We start from the raw sequence: 21054 nt of genomic DNA, 5'->3' as shown, positions 1-21054 counted from the left end.
AGCTCTGTATCCCAGCTGCACCACACCCCAGCTGTGTGGCTTGGGTAGGTCCTTGATTTCCGTGGGCCTTCAGTTCTTTATTTATAAAATGCAGATATTAGTACCATCCTCAAAGGATTGTAGAGGAAATTAATTGAAACAGTGACTGTCAGTGTGAGGGTTAGCGGCTGGCACACAGCAGACGCACATCACCACTGGATGAGTGCCACCACTGTCTTAGGCACCTCGGGCCGCTATAACACAGTACCGTAAACTGGGTGCCTCGATCTACAACAGAAACTTATTTTTCACTGTTCTGGAGGCTGGAAGTCTGCAATCACGGAGTAGTCCCCTCCAGTCTACTCTCCACACTGGACACCAGAACGTCATACTGCGGTGTTCTGGGTGTGACCCCATAGACGGTAGGAGCCAGTGGAAGGCTCTTGAGAGGTGGGATGTGGTCAGACAGGTGTTTAGGGACTTTCTCCTTTGGCAGATGGATCAGATGGGTAAAACCACAGGGAGAACAGTGGGGCAGCTGGCACTCTAATCCGGCAGGGAAGTGATGGAGAGTGTGGTCCCAGAGACACTGAGAGAGGACATGCTTTTGTCTGGAAACCGATTCATGTGGGGAGTCCTAGTTTGCCCCAGAAAACTTCTGTGGGTCCCCACCCTCCAGGCAATCATATTTGGACTCCCTGGCCTGGCGCTCAAGGCTCTCCACACTCTAGACCCACCCTGGCTTCCCACTCCCGGTATCACGCAGTAGCCAGCCCGACCTGCTGGCAGCTCGCAGCCACGTCCTGCACGTTCTCACTTCCACGCCTTTGCTCATCCTGGGCCCTCAGCCGGAAACACCCTTGTGCACGGGTTCGAATATACCCCATCATTCAAGGCTGCCTCTAAAAACCACTTTATTCCTGGGATAAAAGTAAAATCTTCTCCTCTTTGGGATATATACAATGTTTTCTTTACTTCTATGTCTGTTATCAGTTCTTTGTTTCACTTTAATAGACAACCTTTAAGAATAATTGTTTTCATCACTATATAATGCACCTCCCATATATGGACATAAGATTATATTGCATCTTGGTTTGCAAGAGCACAGAACCATTCAAGTTTACTCCGGATACTTTAAAAAAAAGAATAATTGTTTTCATAGTTATGTAATATAACAAAATGTTTGGGAGAGAGGGTTTCTGGAAAACAATATTCATATGCTACTTCCTAAAACAATGAGCAAATGCCGGTGTTTTTTTTTTTTTTTTCCATGTGTCTAATTTTATACATAGTGTGACCTCTCCATGCCTCCTATTTTTGCTATGAGGATATCAGTGATGATACCCACATCAGAGGCTTGTTGAGTATTAAATGACTGAATGAGATAAATATATGTAAAGTGTTCAGAACAGCACGCGGCACCTGCCTTAGATTAGTATCATATGCACCTGTCATATTTTTGCCCTGTGCCATGAGGAGCTACAGGAGAGGCCCTTGTTCCTGCCACCCCTGCCCCTGCCTCCCGGCCCCGGGCAGGCCTGGCACACAGGCTGAGTGAGTGAATGGAGAGGGCAGCCCCTTTGCCTGGAACCCTCCTCCTCTTCTGTCTGGATTCATTCATCTGTCAATTGGCCATCAGGCTCCTGGCAAATGGGAAACAGGACCAGTTAATTAGTGAAACTCTTTTCAGAGGGAAGAGCGTGTGACACGCAGTCTCTTCCCAGGTCGGAGCCCTTCCTGGGAAGCCTGTCCAACAGGTGTTCCCTGCGGTGCTGGGTTCAACCTCGATTTGCCCTTGGTCCCTCTGCAGTGGACTCCAGCTGGGCTTACTTTGGTCAGCTCTGTGGGGTTCCGTTCCTTCTGTCACAGGGGAGGAACACCTCCCCTGCCTATTCCACCGTCGTGGTGAGGAGTAAACTAACTAACAAACGTGAACTTAAGAGCAGGAAATGCTAAACAAATCTAGAATTCAGTGCACACACCCACAACTGTGCCTACAGAGCAGGGAGGGGACAGCTGAGCTAACATCCACAGCAGGGAAGCCCAGCCAGCAGAGGCGAGGGCTGTCCTGTTTGCACATGAATTCTCAAAGCCAATTGCACAGGTGAACTTACATTCTTAATCAAAGGTCCCACAAAATAGGACATGTTCCTCTCCCTCTCTGGACCTCAGTTTTCTCATCTCTGAAGTGGGGGCGTGCAAATGTCTCTAAATCAGGAACTGGTTCTGAGTGGGATTTGAACTGTGGAGAGCCATCTAATCATTAGAGAACATTCTTATTAGTGATATTATCAGCCAGGACGGTCAGGACAGGAGAACCCAGTGTTCTAGCCCTGGGAGAGCCTGCAAAGTGGACATAAGGGTACCAGCTGCACAAAACCAGCAAGAGAGGCCTCAGCATAGGCCCATTTATACCCCTGGAACTGCCAGGAAAAGTCTTACCAGAAGGTTCTGAAACCTTGTGCATCTCCCTGAGCCTGGATCTCCCCACGCCTGTCTTCCGGTGCTCCCAGCAGACAAGGTCATCCTCCCAGAAAGGACTGGAAAGTGAGAGAAGTCAAATGATAAGGTCCCAGGGAGGGAGGATGGGGCAGACGGCAGGGAGCTCTGTCCCTGGGACAGAGGTAGAAAGGAAAGATGTCTCTAGGGGTGCAGCCAGCAGAACGAGGAGGGCTCAGCGAGGGCCTGTATTCAGTGGCTAACCCACCTTGGGTATTAGGAGGCGAGGAAGGAGTCCTGCAGAAGGCAGGGCCCAAACTGAGCTGTTTTCATTTGTAAATAACCTTCGTCATTTTTGTGTTAGGATAAATGGAAGCTCCTTCCTCCCACTGGCTCACCCACACGATGTTTGTGGCGCCCTTCAGTTTTACTAAAGACTGTGTTTTATGTGTCAGGCGTTTGTAGGGCTGAGGGCTGTGTGGGGGCAATGGGCCCTGGGGAAGTAGGAGGCCACTGGCTTCAGGAAGAGGAGCACGGGGAAGAGCAGAGAGGTTTGAATGAAGGGATGTGTGGGCTGTGCAGGGTCAGGGGAACGACATGAGCCTCCAGCACCCCAGAAGCACCTCCCATCACACCTGTGTGACTTCTAGGCTGCCAGGGCCAGGATAGCGTTTGGGATCCAAATGGCATTCTTGACACGAGCCTCAAGGCCAGCCAACCCTGTCAGGTATGGGTTACATCCTTTTTTTTTCAAATCCAAAACTCAGTCTTCCAAGAGCTGCTTAGCGGGTGCTCTGCTGCAGATCTGTCCCTGAAAATCCTTTCACCTTGTAGCTGTGATCTGCCTTCCTTGCTCTGTTTCTCTTTCATGTGTCAAAACCACTTTTCTCCCTGGAAGAGGAAGTGTTGGTGTGTGAGTGTGTGACAGAGGTCCGTCCACCTAGCAATGGTGACCGTGTGTGCATGACCAGGCCTCATGTCAGGAGCTTCACAGAATCTGACTTAATCCTCTCCTCAAAGCTGGGATATTCTTTTCCTCGTCGTATAGATAAGGAGTTGGAGGCTCGGTGAGCGTGGTCACGCCTGAATTCAGACCTGTCTGTGTGAATCCAAAGCTTATGTCACGTCCTTAACGCTCTGCCATCCAAGTCCTGGCCTCCCTCGCTCTGGGCAGGAAAAAGATGAGCCCGGTGAGACCAGGGCTGAGCCTCCATCTGGGAGGGGCACCGTCTAAGCCAGCACAGAATGAAAAATGGAAGATGGAGGGGGCACATCACCCTGGAGCTGGGCCTTTGGAGGGTTATTTCCGGGCGTGTTCAATAAAAAACAAAGTTACACAGCATCTGGGACCTCCGTGAACTGTCCCAACACCGCTGTAACGTAATTAGCGTTCTCATCTTGGAGAAGAGGCTCAGAGAGGGGGCATGACAGGCACTGGGTCACACAGCGACTCAGGGACAGTACATAATGAGGGCACATCTGCAGCTTCAAAGTTCCTGCTCTTGCCTTAAGCCCAGCGGCCTTTAGGGAAAATCTCCACTCTTCCAAGTGCCCACAGGGAGCAAACACCTGTGGCAGAAGATGGCTGGGGGCTCCTAAGCCCGTAGCTGGGACAAGATGACGCGGTCCCCGCTGAGTGAAGCGGAGAGCTCGGCAAGACGGATGGGGAGCATCGGGGCGGCAGAGTGCAGAGGCCTGTGCCGACCGCCACTGGGCAGTGATTGATGACAGCCTGGCAGCGGGAGCAGAGCCGCCAGGCCTCCAGAGGCTGCAGAGAGGAGGGCGAGGAGAGGATATGAATATTTCAGAGATGCAGCAGGGGCTGGAAGGAGGCACTCCGGCAGGGGAGGGGGCTCAGGGACCGTGGGATTAAGGACGGACAGTTATCAGAAAGGGGGCAGCTAAGAAAGGGGGAAGGGGCTCTCTGAGAAAGCGGGGCTCAGTGTGGGAAAAGGGGAGCGGGGAGGGGATGGGGCCTCTGGAATAGGACGCTGGGGTTAAGGCTGCAGGGATCAGTGAAAGGGGCTCAACGAGGGAAGAGGGGGCTCAGTGGGGGGGACTGGGGCGCACTGAATGAGACTGAGGGACAAAGAATCAGTGTCGGGAGGGGCCTCGGCGAGGCGAGGGGCCTCACTAAGGAGGAGGGGTCTCCCAGAGGGTGAGAACTTAGAAGGAGGACGGCTAAGTGAGGGGGGAGGGCTCCGTACTCTTTTCTCTTTTGCAAAATATGGCATCGTTGAGGCTGGGGCCCTGTAAGGGAGGCTCCCGGTCGGGTTCCCCAGATCTCCGCCTGACCCTCTAAAGGTCGGTGCCGGCGCATTCGGACCTTGCCGCCCGGCCAGGCCCCGGTGCGCCGCGCGGAGAAAGGGGCCGCCGGAAGGCCGGGCCGCGGAGGCGGCTGCTCAGCGTCCCTGTCGCCGGCAGCGTGGCGGAGACCCCGCGGCTGATCGAGGGCACCGAGCCGGACCTGGAGTACGCGCCGTTCGACGAGGACGACGGCCCGGTGGACTGCGACTGCCCGGCCGCCTGCTACCGAGGGCACCGGGGGTACAGGTCAGCGCCCGCCGCGGCGGGGGGTGGGGGCAGATGGGGCCACCCCTCCCCCCTCACCTCTGCCCCACCCCACCCCCCGCCCCTTCTCACCCAGGACCAAGCACTGGTCCAGCAGCTCGGCGTCGCCCCCTCCCAAGAAGAAGAAGAAAAAGAAAGGCGGCCACCGGAGAAGCCGGTAAGAGCTGCCACCGGCCAGCGTGGGATGGGAGGAGAACGGTGGGGCCCCCAGGTGCCCATCCCTCGGCTGGCAAGGCGCCAACGCCTCATTGTGGGCCCCGCCCCTCGCTGAACCCCTCTGCCCTTACTGAATCCCTCCCCCTCACTGAGCTGCCCCCCCAAGAGCCCCTCCCCTTCACCAGGCCCCTCGCCCCACTGAGTACCCACCCCCACCAGTGGCACTCACCTGCCCCAGAACTGGGCAGCCCCCCACCACCACCTCGGTCCACCTGCTCTTCATCCCCCAGCACCCTCCCCAGGGGTCCTGCCTCCACCACCAGCTTGAGTGGCCAGGGGAGGAGGGGTTTGGCTGGTGTCAGCTGTGGTTCCCCGTCTCTATGTGCCTCTCCCCGGTGCTAAGTGAGACCCTGGCCAATGTCTGGGGCCCCAGCTAACCCTGCCCAATTGTCTGTCTCCCCTTCTTTCTCCCCCGGCCCTCAGCAAAAAGAGGAGACTAGACTCCGAGTGCAGGTCAGTAATGAAGGCGGGTCAGCGATGGACAGGCTGGGCCTGGAGAGGATGTCTGTGGGTGGGAGAGAGTCCAAGGCCATCCCCCAGAGGCTGGAGACCTGCCACCTCAGGGCCTGGACCCTGGACAGGGCCAACATGCCAGCTTTTCCCCACAGAGGCCAGAAATTCCATCATTGGAGCCTCTAACCTTTGGGTTTGAAACAGTCCTCACTCACAATGCCCGGGAGGCTGGAAAGTGACGAGGGGACAACACAGGCAGCTCCATCAACTACCCTCAGGGACCTTGTGGACCCTCAGGGCCTCGGTTCATTCTGTACAGTGGCAGCCGGCTTCAAGCCCTGGAATCCCCTTTCCAGCTTGGAGGCCCCAAGCGCCCGGGGTTCCCCAGCCATTTCCACCGCCCCTCATCCCAGGGCCCCAGTTCACTAGACCCCCCACCACCACTGTGTCCGCAGCTGTGGGAGCTCCTCACCCCTGCGCAAGAGGAAGAAGAATGTGAAGAAACACCGCCGAGACAGGTACCCTCGGCCTCCCCTGGGGCCTCCCCTCACTTCCACTGCCCCACCCCCGCCATGACCAATGCTGTGCAGATCCTGTCCTCAGGCCACCCCAGGCATGCTCAGGAGAACCCTTTTATGGCCCTACAGGTCTGATTCTGGGTCCCGGAGGAAGAGACGGCACAGGTGAGTGGCGCCCTTTGGAGGCGGGACAGGAGGATGTGGACAGAGGCCAGTGCCCCCCTGCAGGGACCGAGGAAGCCATGATGGGAGGGGTGTTGCCAGGGTCCTGTCCTGCTCCATCTTCCCACTCCAGGGACTCCTCCCCAGAGCCAGACAGGGGACTGGAGGGTGGGGGGCGGAGGAGGAAGGCCAGCTGCAACCCTTGCTTGGCCCATGAGTCAGCCTCACCTTGGGGGCCTCAAGAATTTCCAGACAACACAGTATACTGGTCCAGTGTGCAAGGGGTGCAGCCGTGGAGGTGCCAGTTGGGAAGGCAGAAGCATCAGGACCCCAGGTTTGCAGGGAAAGGGCATGACAGGCAGAAGGACGTTCTTGAGCTAGGAAGGCTCAGTGGATAGGAGACAGAGTGAGCGGGCTATGCCTACAGGTGGAGTTTCTGGGGGACAGGTATCAGCCCCCAACAAGCCTGACTGCCAGGCTATGAAGCCTCCACGCAGGTGGGGCTGGGAGCCAGCAGGGGGCTCTGAGCAGGACAGTGACTTGTTCAGGATGGACTGCAGAGGGGAGAGGAGGTGTAAGGCCGGAACCCAGGCAGAGGTAGGGGTGTGGAAAGTAGTAGAAAACTCGCCATGGAGGAAAGGACGATGTGGGGCAGTCACATCCCCACTGTTGACGTTGAGCCAGACCCCCTCCCAGCAGCCCTGGGGAGGGGCAGAGTCCCTGGTCCCATTCCGGCAGTGAGAATTTGCCCACGGCCACTTGCGAGGTGGGGGAGGAGCCTAAACAAACACCTCCTCCTGTCCCTCCAATTTCCCGTCTCTCCCCCTTGTAGCCCTCTCCGGTCCTTCAGGGTCAGTGTGGGCCCCTACTGCCCCCCAGTGGTCACCAACCGCTTGCACAGATCCTCTGTCCCGCTCCCATCAGTCCTGGGAAAGACCTAGAGGTGAGCTAGGGCCAGACCAGCTCCAGAGGGGGAGACTGAGGCCCAAAGCAGGCAGCATGAGTTCTAGAACCCAAACCTCTGGACTCCTGGGCCTGCCCCCGACCCAACTCTGCTCTTGTGTGAAACACATTCTGGTGTTTCTTAGCATCACCTCATTTTTTGGTCAGAAGGAGGCATCTGTTCAGCACTAGAGGGATTGAGCAGGAATCTGGTGGCATCAGGGAGGGTGAGGCTGAGAGACCTACAGGGGTGAGACCTTAGAAGGCTGATCAGAAACTTCTCAGTCCATTTGTCAAAGGCAGAAGGAGCTGGGCTGTGGGGCTCGCCCCAGAGAGCTGGATGAGGTGAGATGGGGTTTGAGTAACCCCAAAGCAGGAAGGTCATCATGTCCAAGGGAAAGCATTTCTTTCCTGAACCCCTGGTGAGCTGGCCCAAGGCTGGGCCACAGTCTGAGGGGACAGAGAGGCAGGAGGCCTGGACCCTACCCTAGAGAGCCCCATCCGAGGGAACCTGGGGCACAGGGGACGCAAATGAGGTGTGGAGGGGCCACCCCCACCATGGCAACTCATCAGAGGGGCCTATCCCAAGACCAATGCCAGAGGAAAGGGCAGGTCACCCCTCCTTCTGGGGCCAGAGCCACATCGCCTATGGCACTGCCAGAGGGAACAGCAGTTGGGGCCCAGGCAGGAGGCGATCCAGGCCAGGACTTAGAGGAGAAGGAGGGAATAAGGCCTGGCAGAGTAAAAGGGGCAAAAGCAGTGGGGTGGGGTGGGCAAGCCCACGCCAGCCAGGGAGTCTCAGGTACAAGAGAGGAACACATCTCAGATCCACACCTGGACACAGCCAGCTCCGGAGCTCGAAGGCCCCGCCCTCCCCCGGCCAGCTCAGGGCTCAGGCTGTGCTGTCACAGTAGCCTCTGCTTTCTGTAGATCTCGAAGCCCCAAGAGCAAAAGAAAAGAAAAGAACAAAGAAAGGAAGAGGTGAGTACCCTCCACCCGTCTCCAGCCCCTCAGCCCACTCCCCTTCTCCCCCACCCCCCCACCCCCGCAACCAGAAAACCTGGCCTTCTAGAATCACAGAATCAGGCCCTCGAAGATAGCTCATGTCCCCGCTGCCCAGAAGGAAAAATTCAGACCCAGAGAGGAAGCCAAGAGCCCCCATGAGTCGGTGGCAGAGCTGGAACCCAGACCTGTGGCCTCCCAGGCCAGGGTCCTTTCAAGTTCAGTCCTTGTGACTCCCCTGCATCCCAGTCACAAGAACACCAACTGAGGGGCGAGTGGGGTCTTGGGGGGCTGGGACTGTCTACAGAAAAGGATGCCTTTTTCCTAATTCTGACAAATGACCACATGGACTAACTCTGTGCCCAGCATGGACAGGGTTTGTGTTATTTTTGTATGAGGCTATTTTCGTAAGAGACTATTTTGGGGGGCTGGGGGGGAGACTATGGGGGCAGCAGCGGCGGGCAGGGAGGTCAGCAGAGGCTTCCATCAGGGCTTCACAGGGATCCCCCCTGGGGAGGTGGGGCAGAACTTGAGTACAGCCTGATTTCTCTCCCAGGCCACATGCAGAGTCCCCAGGCCGGAGGTCGCATCGCCACAGCAGCGGCAGCTCCCACAGTCCCTCACTGTCCTCCCATTACAGTGATTCCAGATCACCTAGCAGGTAGGCCCCAGGCCACTGGGCACGCTCAGGTGTGGTTGAGCTCCCTTTCCGCTGGAGGGAGGGGACCTGCAGTTTAAACACTCCCCCATCCCCAGGGCTGGGGAGCGGGGCTGACAGACAACAGCTCAGCAGCGGGTAGAAATTTACCAGGGCTGAGCTGCTGCCCATGCCCAAGGGCGCCCCAGACCCTGAATGGAAACCGAGGCAGTGTGAGGGCTGGGGCCTTGCTCTCTCCATGCCAGGGTTTCCCGGCGCAGTGGGGGGACGGGGGTGGGGGTAGGGCTACCTTTCGAGCCTGGCACCGGCCGCTTGCACACGGGGCGTCCCAAGCCGGCTCCCCCCGTGTAGGCTGAGTCCCAAGCACCGAGACGACGGGCGGAAGACGGGCAGCCAGCGGTCCAGCGGGAGCCAGTCTCCTTCCCCGTCCGGCGGCAGCGGATGGGGGTCACCCCAGCAGAACGGCGGCAGCAGGCAGCGGAGCGGAGCTCACGGGGGCCGGCCCGGCTCGGCGCACAGCTCGCTCGATGTACGTACGCTTGGCTTTGCAGAGGGTTCCCGCGCCGCGCGGGCTGCGCCGAGCTGGGTCGGGGCGGAGCTGGGTCGGGCCGGGTCGCCGCGGGGCAGGGGCCAGTGAGTGCGTCACGGGGGCGGGGCCGGCCGCTCCCCCCTCCCAGGCGCCCCTCCCCGCACCCGAGCGGCCAGGAATGCTGGTGTCAGGGTGAGGGGCTCCTGCACCCTTGACCTTGGCAAACTGAAGGCCAGAGAAGGTTGACCACAGGGGCGCTCAGCCTGTTGGGTAAAGAGCTGGAAAGGAAAGAAGGCCTCCTGCCTCTCTTCCGCCAGGCATATTGGGGTGGGAGGGAGCATGGACATTGGTAGGAGTCGCAATCGGGAACAGGATTCAAGAGTCAGGACCTCCCTGGGGCATCACTTGGGCCCTGAGCCTCCCTCTCCCCACAAAGTCCTTTACCCCCATGGAAAGCCCGCCCTCCCTCAAAACCCTCATAACCCCTCTCCCAGATCCCTCCCCCATCTCAGTCCCCTTGCTGCCACAGAGCTGCATTTCTAAAGTCTGTCCCTTCCCGGGCACTGCCCACACTTGGACAGGTGTCTCAAACCTGTGGGCTCCACTTCCCATGGCCCATCCTTCCTAAGGCATCTCCCAGCATACTCACTGCTCCCTCAGAGATACTGTCCCCACACACCCCCACCCCCCAGGAGGCGAATAAACTCCTGGAGACCCACAGGCAGGTGTGGTGACCTTAGGAGCTGGCGGAGCCTTTCCCAGGTAGATGAGCTGGGCCAGGGTGGGAGGCTCTCCCAGGTCCTGGAGGTGGGGGCGGGGGAGGCCCACATCCCCTTTTGTCAGTCTTAGAGTCTAGGGTAGAGTCCCCTCAGGGAGAGGGGACTGCAGTGCTGGCAGGGGCACTGGATGGGCAAGTGGGCACAGGGGAATGGGGATGAGCAGGCCTGCAGGTTCCCCCCCCAGATCTCCAGGCTGCCCCAGGAGCCTCAGCAGGAAGGGGGGAGTCTGCCCCTCCCCAGACCTCAGGTCTCAGCAGCAAACATGTACGTGTTGGTCAGTTTCATTTTGATTTCTGGCTGTTTCCTTTCACTCCCTTTCTTTTCTCAAACACCCTTACTCTCAAGGCCTCAGGGAGGAAAGTCAAGGGCAGCTGACAAAAAGCTCTGAGTCTCAAGATCAATTTTTGTTTAACGACATTACCTGTCTTGAGACTGCCCCACCTGGACAGGGTGCCAGGCACCTGAGCTCCAAGGGACCTCGTTGGGCCACATGGGGAGGATCCCTCCCATATCCCTGGACCTGTCTTAGGAGTGGGAGAGGGCTCACAGAGGTAGCTGAGGGCGGCCCGGACAGGGACTGGTGCCACACGCCACAGAGATGATGCCCAATCTGGGCAAACCTAGAAGACATCGCCCCCGACCCCAACCCCATGGGCACAGAGCTGGAAGAGCACAGTACCCCAAACACCTTCTCGTGGGAACTTCACATCCTCTGAGAGGCACAGAAATGCAGGTTCTCTCAATCAGGGCCATCCCGCAGGAGAGAGCAGCCAGGGAAGGCGGCCTAGCTTCTGGCCTCAGGGAGGAAGCCTCGGCAGCCATCTTGTCTCCCTCCCCAAAAATGGGACCAAATTTGGCATCGCCCTGGGAGTTTTCTAGAAGACAGCACTTTGTTACTCTTCTCACAAAACATGCTCCCCAAATCCTCTCCCTACCCTTTGGGCCCTACGAGATCTGGGACTTCAGAACATCCCAGGCCTCTCACCCTCACCTGATCCCCTCTTGGCCTGCAGATCCTTTCTGAGGAGCAACATGAGACTTGTTCTCATTCCAGGGAGGTGAGATAGGGGCTGGGGTCACAGACTTGGCCATTAACCAAAAATGTCTTTGGGAAAAAGTACTGGAGGGTGGGGTGGTATTCTTGGACGCTACCATTAAAAAAAGAAAAAGAGAGAGAGAAACAAATGGGAAAAGAAAAAGCTCACCGTTTTTTAACCCCGTCTATGTTTTTGTTTGTTTTTTTTTAGCCTCCCATTTGAAACGTGGTAATATTGTGATTCCATTTCTTGTTTAGCCGGAAGGGAAGAGGGTGGGGAAGTTTATGTAACTTTTCCTGTTATTTTGTTTCTGTTTGTATTTCCCTTTTTTTTCTTTCTTTTCTTTTCTTTCTTTTTTCCCTTTTGTAACATACAGAAATGCAAAGTATCTCTGTTTTTTGTTTTTTCTATCTTCTATGTTGTTCTAGAATTTTGCTTTTGTGCGTGTTACTGTGAGAACTTCTCCTCCTAATGCAGAGATGGTTTTTGAATCTCAAGTGAACATTAGTCATATACATGTCTCCCTATATTTTTTTTCCTTTGTAATCAGAATTTAAAAGGGAAGATAACTTTAAAAACACGACTCCCACACCAAGAGCTCCTGCCAAATCTTCGGCAGCAGCCAGCCCTCTCCTCAACACCGGGGTATGAGCTGGGACTGCTTCAGCTTTTAAATTAACAAAAGTGGTGCAGATGGTGCTTCTGTGTCTCAGTCTATAAGGAACCTTGGAGAGAAGCTGGGAGACCCAGGGAAGGGGAGAGACTTGTCCCAGTTCACCCAGGTTGCTTCCCAGAGCCCTGAGCTTCCTCAGTTCCATCTAGAATAAGATGGCTGCTCAGGCCCTTCCTGCCAGCCCTCAGATCCTTGGGAGGCCCCAGAGGAGGGAGCTGAAGGCACCTGATAGAGTTTAACTCAGGTGAGGGCTTCAAAGCCAGATATTCCCGGGCAAGAGAAAAAGTCCATCCTGGGCTTGAGACTGAGGCCAGCAGGGTGCTAGCTCCCAACACATCTCTTAGATGTCCCATCCCAGGCCAGGGCTGAGCCCCAAAGGGATTTCTGGGTTCTGCTGCTTACTGCTGTCTGTGGCTCAGAGAGGTCAAGTGACAAGCTCAAGGTCACACAGCTTTTTAGAGGTAGATCCCAAGATGTGGGAGAGTTGTCAATAGAAAACACACTCCAGGAGCCCTGAGCAAGGGGAGGAGGACGCGGGAGGTGGCTGCTGGTTGTCTCAGCTCCTAGGTTCCCCCTGAGGACCCCGCCAGATGTCAAGGGCACGCTCCCAACTCTCCTGGTTCTACGCAATTGCTGCCTCAGAGACCCAGGGAGCCCTGCGCCCTCACAGTTCACACACTACGTAGGGAAATAAATAGTGAGGCACAGAGAGGAAAGGGAGTGGCTCAAAGTCACACAACGTGGGACGGAAGAGTAAGATGACCTCACGGGACAAGTCCTTCCATCCGGTCTCACCTGCCTCCCCCCACCCCCAAGAACACAGACTGGTGCTAGCTTGGCCCTCCCAGCACATAGGCCAGAAAGGCTGTGCAGGGTTTGCACCTGCCTGGCTGCGCCTGCCCCTGGCATCTGAAGCGTTGAAGGAATCCTCGTTGTTTGGTGAGGATGGCGGAGGAGGTTCCCGAGCAAGGCCCCCGGGCTGTCTCTGGTGGCTGCCTTGGGCTCAAATCTCATCACTTAATGGGGAGCCTAGAATGACCCCAAGAAGAGGTGCCCGTGACTCTCCCTGACCTGCCTCATCCCAGCCTCCCTGCTCCCGACCCCCAGGAAAGAGCAGTGACCACGGCTGCGGTGGGGCAGTCAGGATAGGAAGGGGCATCTTGGCATTTCTTCCAGGATGAAGCCAGAAGACAGGAAGGATACATTTTGCTAAAATGATGCTGAAGCCGGGGGGGGGGGGGCGGGGAGTTGACTTGAGGCTGAGCCAATCCTCCAAATTCGATCTGCGGTTGCCTTCCCTTTTAAATGCGTGATTCCCTTTCACCCCATCTGTCCAGTCTGATAGCCCTTGTTTAAACAGCTTTTCTCTCTTCTGTCTGGGTCCACCTTCCCCTCTGTCTTCCTGCCTCTCTCTTTGTTTCCTTCTGCCTCTGTTTCTTTGTTTCTCTGCTGTCTGTCTGTCTCTCTCCCCGTGTCTCTCTGTCTCTTCCTGGCCATCTCTCTCCCCTGACTTGGGCCTCTCGCCCCCTGCTGCCAGCCCCTCCTTCACCCATGCTGTGGTTCTGTTTCCATCAGCTGCTTCCTGCATGCCCTCTGGAGGTTTTCTGTTGTTTGAAGGTTAAGGAAAGGTTGGCTCTTGGAGCCTGTGGGTTTAAAAAAAAAAAAAAAGAAGCAAACAGAAATGGCTGGGCAGGAGCCCCCTCCCATTCCGGGGACTAGACCGAAAGCCGTATGGCTGCCCCGTGCTGATTCAGAGGGGGAGCGCAGCTTAGAGACACTGTCTTACCCCGATTCTGCATTCCCAATGCGGAGACCTTCTTTTCTTTTTTATTATTGCATTCCCGTCCCTGACCACTGAGAAGGTAGGTATCCCGGCTCCGCTGTGCGCCGCTCCCATCTCCAGATAAGCCCCGCCACTCTGCTTGGTTTGAATGTGATTTTCTTTCTCTCTCAATCTCTCAATCTCGCTCTGGTTGGTTTTCTCCCCCTCCCTTTTTCTTTCTTTATTTTAATGACTACTCATTTGTAACTTGCATTTTCTCCAAATGAGCTACAAAGCTGTGTTTCCTGGTTTGTCGTTTAGTTTTCTTGACTTTTCCTGACAACTTTTCTGGTTCATTCTTTCCCCCCTTTCCCACCTTCCCCTTCTCCTTCTTCTTCCTCTCCATCCCCGCCCCCATCCCCCAAGCCTCCCTCACGCCCTCTCTTTCTCATTTTGTTGTCCGAATGCATTTCTGTGTGGTTTAGCATTCCGAGTTTGTGTTCCCTTCCTGAGCTGTATGCTGCGGTGAAGCCAGTTTGATTTCTATTGTCTGGAGTAGCCGCTAAGCCCCTCACCCTCACGCCTGCCAGTCCCCTGGGCCACCTTGGGCAATAAGTGATGGTGAAAGGGCCTGTGCTGGGCCTCTTGGCCTCCAGATCTTGGAAGAAGTTCTGGCTGAGGTCAGGCCTGAGGAAAGAGCTCTGTCCCCCGCTCCAGGGCCTGCTGGGCTCCCACGGTCCTGCCCTGGTGGCAGGTGCAGCAGCTGGCACCAGGACTGAACCTCACCGCTCCATCTTTTGGGCGTAAGGGTAGTTGAACTTCAGGGGTGATGTGAGCTGGCCAGGAACAGGCACCGGATGTAGATGACCTACTTAGCAAAGTCTCTGTGGGGGCAACTTGAGAGATGGAGGGGATGCTCAGCTCTCCCACCCCCCTGCCTGGACCACAACCCAACCCAGTCAGGGGCTCCCTCAGTCCCCCAGCATCCTTCCATCTTCCAAATGTGGGCTAAATGTGGTCCCTCAGTGCAGATGATCCGGAAGGGACAGTCAGTAGGGGCCAGGGGCCCTCAGGATGTTGATGGAGAACCAGGCCTGGATCCTGAGACTTGTGACCCCCAGCCCGGTGCTCATCCAGCCACACTGAGGGTATACATGAGGAGTAGGTCCTCAGGGGCCCCATCTCCCCGTCCTTGCCCTTTAAACTGTTCCCTGTCCCACCTGGGAGCCGCTGCAGAAGTTTGACACCCCAACCCTCGTGAGGCCTCGGTGGGCCTCCATCCTCAGCTTTGAAAAGAAAAAGCCTGGCTATTCATCCTCTCCTCCCCCCATGCTGGCCCCAGGGGCAGGTCCCAGGGAGCTCACCCACCAGAGCATCCCTCATCCCTGGGTGGTGCTGGAGGGCAGACAAGGACATCGTTCAGGGAGGGAGAAAGTGCCGCTGGTCTGACGGAGGAGACTCCATCCCAGCCTGATGCGGGAGTGGAGGCCTTGCCTTCGAGGAGTACCTGATGTGACCAGGGCCCCCGAAATAGGATTTTCAGATGCTGAGTTAGAGGGGGTAGCTGTTCCAGATGCTCACTTGTTCTTGTCCTTAAGGACACCAGGACTGGGCAAGCACCCTGTCCCTTGCTACTCTTACCTTTCCCCTCAAACATGTCTTACAGAAGCAAAAGATGTCAGGTAGCAGGTGGTACCAAGGAGCAGAGGGGCTCCTGGGAGCAGGGCTCAGAGGCAGGCAAGGTCCTTCATTCACGCACTCACTCATTCATTCATACATGCACACACTAGGCCAGCACATGCTGGCACTCCTCCGTACCAGACCCCATCTTGGTGTCCATGCCAGGGGAGAAGCAGGCAGGCCTGGGTTCACAGCCCCCACCTGTCAGGCTGGAGGACTGATGAAGATCACTCAGAACGATGAGAGGGAAGAGCTGAACCGTGGATGGGGAGCTCCCGCTGGCCACGGTAGCCCCAGCCCTGGCACAGCCTGGCAGAGTCCATACTAAGGGAGGGAACAAGGGTCTGTGGGATCATAGCGGAGAGCACCCGACTCAGGGTGAGGATCAGGAGAGGCTTCCTGGAGGTGGTGACCTCTTGCTAGGGTTGGGGGGCGATAGGCATTAGCCAGGGGAAAGAGGCAAGAGGGACAAGAGTCACAGAGAGCAGGCTTCTGGGGATGTTTGGAGGTCCCTGGCCACCACAGTCCTGTCCGTCCATGAAGTTCCGTGGTGTCTGGACTCGGATCTCCCTCAATTCCTGGGAAGAATGAGACCCAAGCTGGGGAAGAGGCTCACCCTCTGGCAGGATCACGGCGACTCTTTCTCCAGGGCTTCTGGAGGCATGGGTGGATAAGGGTGAGATGGGCTCTAGAAGTCTCCCCAGGGAGGTGCTATCTGCCACCCTACCCAACATAGCCTTCCTCCCACCCTCCTCCATCCTGGCACTTGGGAGATACCCATGGGGCCCCAGGCCTTCCTGCCCTGCTCTGACCCTGTTCATCTGTAAGGGGACCATGAGTAAGAGTTGTCCTCTGAAAAGAACCTCTCAGCCCCTATACAGGCCCACCTAGCAGAGACCCAGCTATCCCCCACTTTACCAATGGGGAAACTGAGGTTCCCAGAGTTGGTCACTTCCTTAAGGTTTCACAGCAAACTCATATCAGAGCTAATCCCAGGGTGTTCCACTTTGCCAATTACTATCATCTGGGGCTCTAACAGCCATTTGGCTTGAAGGAGATGAGAGGGAAGTAGGGAAGAGCTTGGACTTCACGACATGCTAGGCAGGAAGCATCCGGCTCAGCACAGGGCGTCTGGCCCGGGGGCTTGGGTCTCAGTGCCTAGGATCCTGGAGGTTTCTTTCTCATTTGCCTCCTCTGGAGGGAAAAGGATGCTGGATGACAGAACCTAGTTCTGGGGGCTTGGGCGCTGTGAGGCACTGGCCACCTGCTGGGGTGGAGGGGGTTATGTGTTAGGGAAGACAGGTGTCTCCTGGTCTACTGAGAATGGACTGCCATTTCAGAGGGGCCGTGGCGGAACAGCCCAGCGTCCGTCTCTCCTAGCAGAGGTGAGCTGGTGATCAGGAAGGTCAGAGTGCTCAAGGGACACCTTGGTACCCAGTGATATCCATTCTGCCTGCCTATGTCTGCCCCTGCCCTAAACAGAGGGCTCTCCCAGGTCTTCATGGCCCATTTGGCTCTGGACAGCTGCTCTCCCTGCTATGGCTGGTGTTCATTGGCTGCTGCGGCCACCAATCATGAGCTAGCTGTGCCCTGCCCCAGAGGGAGCTGACTTCTTCGTCTAGGGATTCAGGCTTAGCACAGAGAGGTCTTAACGCCACACCCCCACCCCCTCCAGGAAGCACCCAGGGCCATGCCAAGGAAGCCACGCCCCTTCCTGTCCCTGGCAGCAAGGTGCCCTGAGGCGTGGCAGCTGGTTTTGCTCTCTCCTCCAAAAGAGCTTGACCCAGGCCCTGCCCCTTTCCTACGACTCCCTGGTTTGGCCCTGTCCCTTGCGAGGGCATTTCTTCCTCAGCAGACCGCACTGAGGCCCTACTAGACGCCAAGTTCCGTGATAAAAACTGAGGTTACAAAGCTGAACCCAACACCACATTGGCCCTGGAGGTGCTCCAAGTCAAGTTGGTGCTGGTGATTGGGGGCTGGGGAGGGATGGGGGACAGACTTACAGACAGACAAGTGCAATCAACTGTTACTGGATGGAAGCCTAAGGACAGGAGGAAGGGTCAGTTCTGTGGAGGGTGGGGATGGAGAGGGTGGTCAGGGAATCCTGGAATATTTGCTCTGGAAGGGACATCCCGAAGCAAAGCCTGACCGTCTCATTTTGTGGATGGGGAAACTAAGGCCCAGACTAGGGAAGTGACTTGGCCAGGGTCACTCAGTGAGATTGTGGCAGGCTCTCAGACCCCTGCTTCCCAGCCAGGGCCCTTTTGATGGTACCAGGTGCCCTTTCTGGTTTTCTGTAGCCCGATGCTTGTGTCCTGACTCCACTTTTGGAAAAACATTCGACATCTCTATCCAGTGGTCACCCAAGAGGTACCTGCTCAGGCCCGAGGAGCTGGGCGCTGCTAACCCTTCCTCCAGAGGCGGCACGGCCTCCTCTTGGCCTAGAATGGGGTGGTTGCGTTTTTCTCTCTCTCTCTCTATGTCTCTTGCATTTTTGTGAATCTAATGATGAACTTACGCTACCACGCTTTTCCCTTCTCTTACACACCTTACCTACTAAAGGAGGAAGTGCCCCTTTATTGGTAAGTGGACGTTAACCAAGAGGGACTTAAACAATCAGAACTTAAAAGAAAAAAAAAAAAAGAAAAAGAAAGAAAAAGAAAAGAGAGAAACAGAAAGACAGTCGGGTGCTACTGACAGCTCCACAGATCTCTGCAGGGCCGGAAAACAAAGAAAGAAAAAATGTTAACAGAAAAATGTCAGTTCCCCAGGAGTTCAGACATTGTTTTTGATTTCGGTATCTAATGACATTTGTGGATTTTGTTTTTTATTTCGTTTTTCCTCCCTTTCTTCGGTTCAGTTTTGAGTTCAGTTGTCCCGCCTCGCTCCCACCCCCATCTGTGTGCCGTGTGCCCCCTCCATCCCCTCACCCACCCCCCAAGCGCTGGGCGGCCTGGCCTGGTGGGCTGGCCCTGGCCCGGCCTCCCGGTGCCCGCCCTCTCTCTTCTCTCTGCCGGGATCCTCCGTCCCGTCGAGGGGGGGGCAATGCCAGCCCCCGTGCCCGTCCTGGATTCCCCCTCCCTGACAGCCCACCCCCACCCCCACCGCTCCGTCCCTCTTGTGTTTTGCATGCCGAGAACCTTGCATGAGCTGCACTGTTGAGGCCAGAAGGTGGACACTCAGGAGAGGCAGAGGCAGGGCAGGCGCGGGGAACCGTGTGTGCGATGCTCCGGGACTGGCAGCCCCCGGCCTGGGCCCGGTGAAAGCCCCCTCTCCTTCTCTCCCCCCACCCCGCCCGCCCGCTCTCTCCCCCTCGGCCTCTTGCTCCTTCTCTGGATCTGTCCTCTCTCTCTGTCTCTCCTCCTTTCCTGTCTCCGCTCTGTCTCTCTGCTTCTCTAACCTCTCCCCGTCTCTTTCCTCTCGGCTCTGCCTCTGCCTCTCCCCTTCTGGATTCTCCGTCTCCTCGCTCTCTCCGTCTCTGCCCGCTTCTGTCGCCCTCTCCGTCCCCTCTCCACCCCCTACGTGCCCTCTCTGCCTCTCTCCCCGTCAGAAGCCCAGCTCGCCCTCGCCCAGGGCCCGCGACCAGGCGGAGGCCGGCGTAGCCACGCCGCCCGCGCGGGGGAAGGAGAGCCCGAGCCCGCGCTCGGCGCCGTCGTCGCAGGGCAGAGGAGGCCGCGCGGCCGGCGGGGCGGCCAGGCGGCGGCGGCGGCGGAGGCGGCGGCGGAGGCGGAGGCGGCGGCGCTCCCGGTCCTCGGCGTCCGCGCCCCGCCGCAGGGGCCGCCGGCGCTCCCGGCCCGCGCCGCCCCGGGGCTCGTCGCGCTCGCTCAGCAGGGCCCGCTCCAGCAGCGACTCGGGCGGCGACGCCCCCGGCCCCGGGCCCGAGCCCGGCTCCGAGCGAGGTCACGGCGGGCACGGGAAACGGTGAGCGGGCTCGGCCCCTGGGACCCGCACCGGGCTCCCCTCCCCGCCCCCTCGCCCCACCGAGCCCTCTCCCCTCCCCGGTCATACCCCCTCCCCGCGCACTGAGCGCCCCACCACTGACCCCTCTCCCCGCAGCGGACCTGTCCAGCCGCCCCCGCGCTAAGATCCAGATCCTCCTCGCACAACACAGCACCCTCCTCCCGTACTCGCCCCCCACCCCCATGATCACTCTTTCTCGACAGCACGGAACAGCTTCTTCCTCACTGATTCCTCTCCCCCCACCAGAGCCCCCTTCTCTCCTCCGGGAACCTCTCCCCGACCGCCAACACAACAACCGCTTCGTCCGCACTAACCCCATAGAACCCCTTCCTCTCCTGAGTCCTTTCCCCCCCAGGGCTTCCACTCACTCTCTCCCTAAGTGAGCCCCCTTCCCTGTCACCGGGCCCCCCTCCGCCCGCTCCTCCCCTGCCCGGGGCCCACTGTCTCCCAGCTGAGCCCCCCCTGTCGCCGTGCCCCTCCTCCAGGGCCAAGGAGCGGCCCCCGCGCGCCCGGCCCGCCAGCACCTCCCCGTCCCCGGGTGCGCACGGCAGGCACGGCGGCCCGGAGGGGAAGAGCTCGTCGCGCAGCCCGGGCCCGCACCCTCGCTCGTGGAGCTCCAGCCGCTCGCCCTCCAAATCCCGCTCGCGCTCCGCGGAGAAGAGGACCCGCAGCCCCAGCCGCTCGCCGTCGCCCAAGAAAACCGTGGGCCGGTAAGTGCGGGCCCAGGGGTGGCGGCGGGACCGGCCGGGGCTGCTGGGCCGCGTCGCTCATCTCGGGCCGGGCCCCGCAGGGACAAGGACGGCGAGGGCCGCGCGAGGCACGCCGAGGCCGAGGCCGCCCGCGCCCGGCGCCGCTCCCGCAGCTACTCGCCCATCCGCAAGCGGCGCCGGGACTCACCCAGCTTCATGGAGCCGCGGCGCATCACCAGGTACGGAGGGGCCGGGGCCGGGCCACGGGGACCTTGGGGGTCCTCGACCAACCGCACCTGGTGCGGGGAGGGGAGGGCGCCGAAAGAGAGAAGGTGAGGGTTGGGAGAGGGAAGAGGGCGCTCAGGCTAGGACTGAGGTGCTGGGGAGGGGTTGGGACCCGAGAGGCAGAGGTGCAGGCTCACTTGCGGGGAGGGAGGCCTCCAGAAGGGAAGCGTCCTGAGGGCCATGGAGGGGAGGGGCTCGGTTCTGGGGTCTGGGTACAGCAGCAGGCAAGCAGTTCAGCTCTGGAAGATTCCAGCCATCCCTCTTGGAGCCCCTCCCTCCTCCTTCCCTCCCCACATTCATCTCCTGGCAATGATGTGTCCTTTTCTCCTTCATCTCAAGGTCCAGCCTGCTGAGTGGCCTGTGGCCAGCCTGGGGGCCGGGTGGACCCCCTCTCCACAGGCTGCAGGGGAGATGCCCATGTGAGCTGACTGGCTCTGTTCGGCTGTCTGTCTGCCTCTCCTTTTCTCACTAAGCTCTCTGCTCACTTCCCAGTCCCCTGGGGAATTTGGAGGAGGGGGCACCGGCAGTCTGGTCTCTGGGGCAGCTGTGAGGGGAACCGGTCCCTCCCACTTTGCCCACACAGTCTGCCGGGACTGGAGGGTCTGGGCCTGGGTCTCCAGGTGAGATGATGGTCTGCATTTGTGGCAATCACCCTGCAGCCCTAGATCCCCGACATGGGGTAGAGGGCCACAGGCAAAATTCTGAGCCCAGCTCTGCCCT

At 58.2% G+C, this 21054-nt stretch overlaps 1 protein-coding gene and 1 long non-coding RNA gene across 2 annotated transcripts in view; both read left to right on the top strand.

The window, feature by feature from the left end:
• The window catches only part of SRRM3 (serine/arginine repetitive matrix 3), a 55384-nt gene that overhangs the window by 32011 nt on the left and 2319 nt on the right, over positions 1-21054 (top strand). Inside the window, exons 4-14 of the mRNA XM_067705849.1 lie at positions 4843-4971; positions 5066-5146; positions 5629-5658; positions 6114-6176; positions 6306-6341; positions 8211-8261; positions 8839-8943; positions 9292-9469; positions 18951-19321; positions 19846-20070; positions 20151-20288. Coding sequence (XP_067561950.1) covers positions 4843-4971; positions 5066-5146; positions 5629-5658; positions 6114-6176; positions 6306-6341; positions 8211-8261; positions 8839-8943; positions 9292-9469; positions 18951-19321; positions 19846-20070; positions 20151-20288 — 1407 coding nt within the window. The remainder of the gene's footprint in view (positions 1-4842; positions 4972-5065; positions 5147-5628; positions 5659-6113; positions 6177-6305; positions 6342-8210; positions 8262-8838; positions 8944-9291; positions 9470-18950; positions 19322-19845; positions 20071-20150; positions 20289-21054) is intronic.
• On the top strand, positions 13207-18078 carry LOC137206779 (uncharacterized). The gene is made up of 2 exons (XR_010934830.1): positions 13207-13820; positions 14206-18078. It is a non-coding gene; the product is annotated as an uncharacterized lncRNA (long non-coding RNA).

Source organism: Pseudorca crassidens, chromosome 15 (genome assembly GCF_039906515.1).
Source record: "Pseudorca crassidens isolate mPseCra1 chromosome 15, mPseCra1.hap1, whole genome shotgun sequence".
NCBI classification, from domain to species: Eukaryota; Metazoa; Chordata; class Mammalia; order Artiodactyla; family Delphinidae; genus Pseudorca; species Pseudorca crassidens.
Note: the sequence above shows the minus strand (reverse complement) of the source record. Positions and strands in the feature narration are given on the sequence as shown.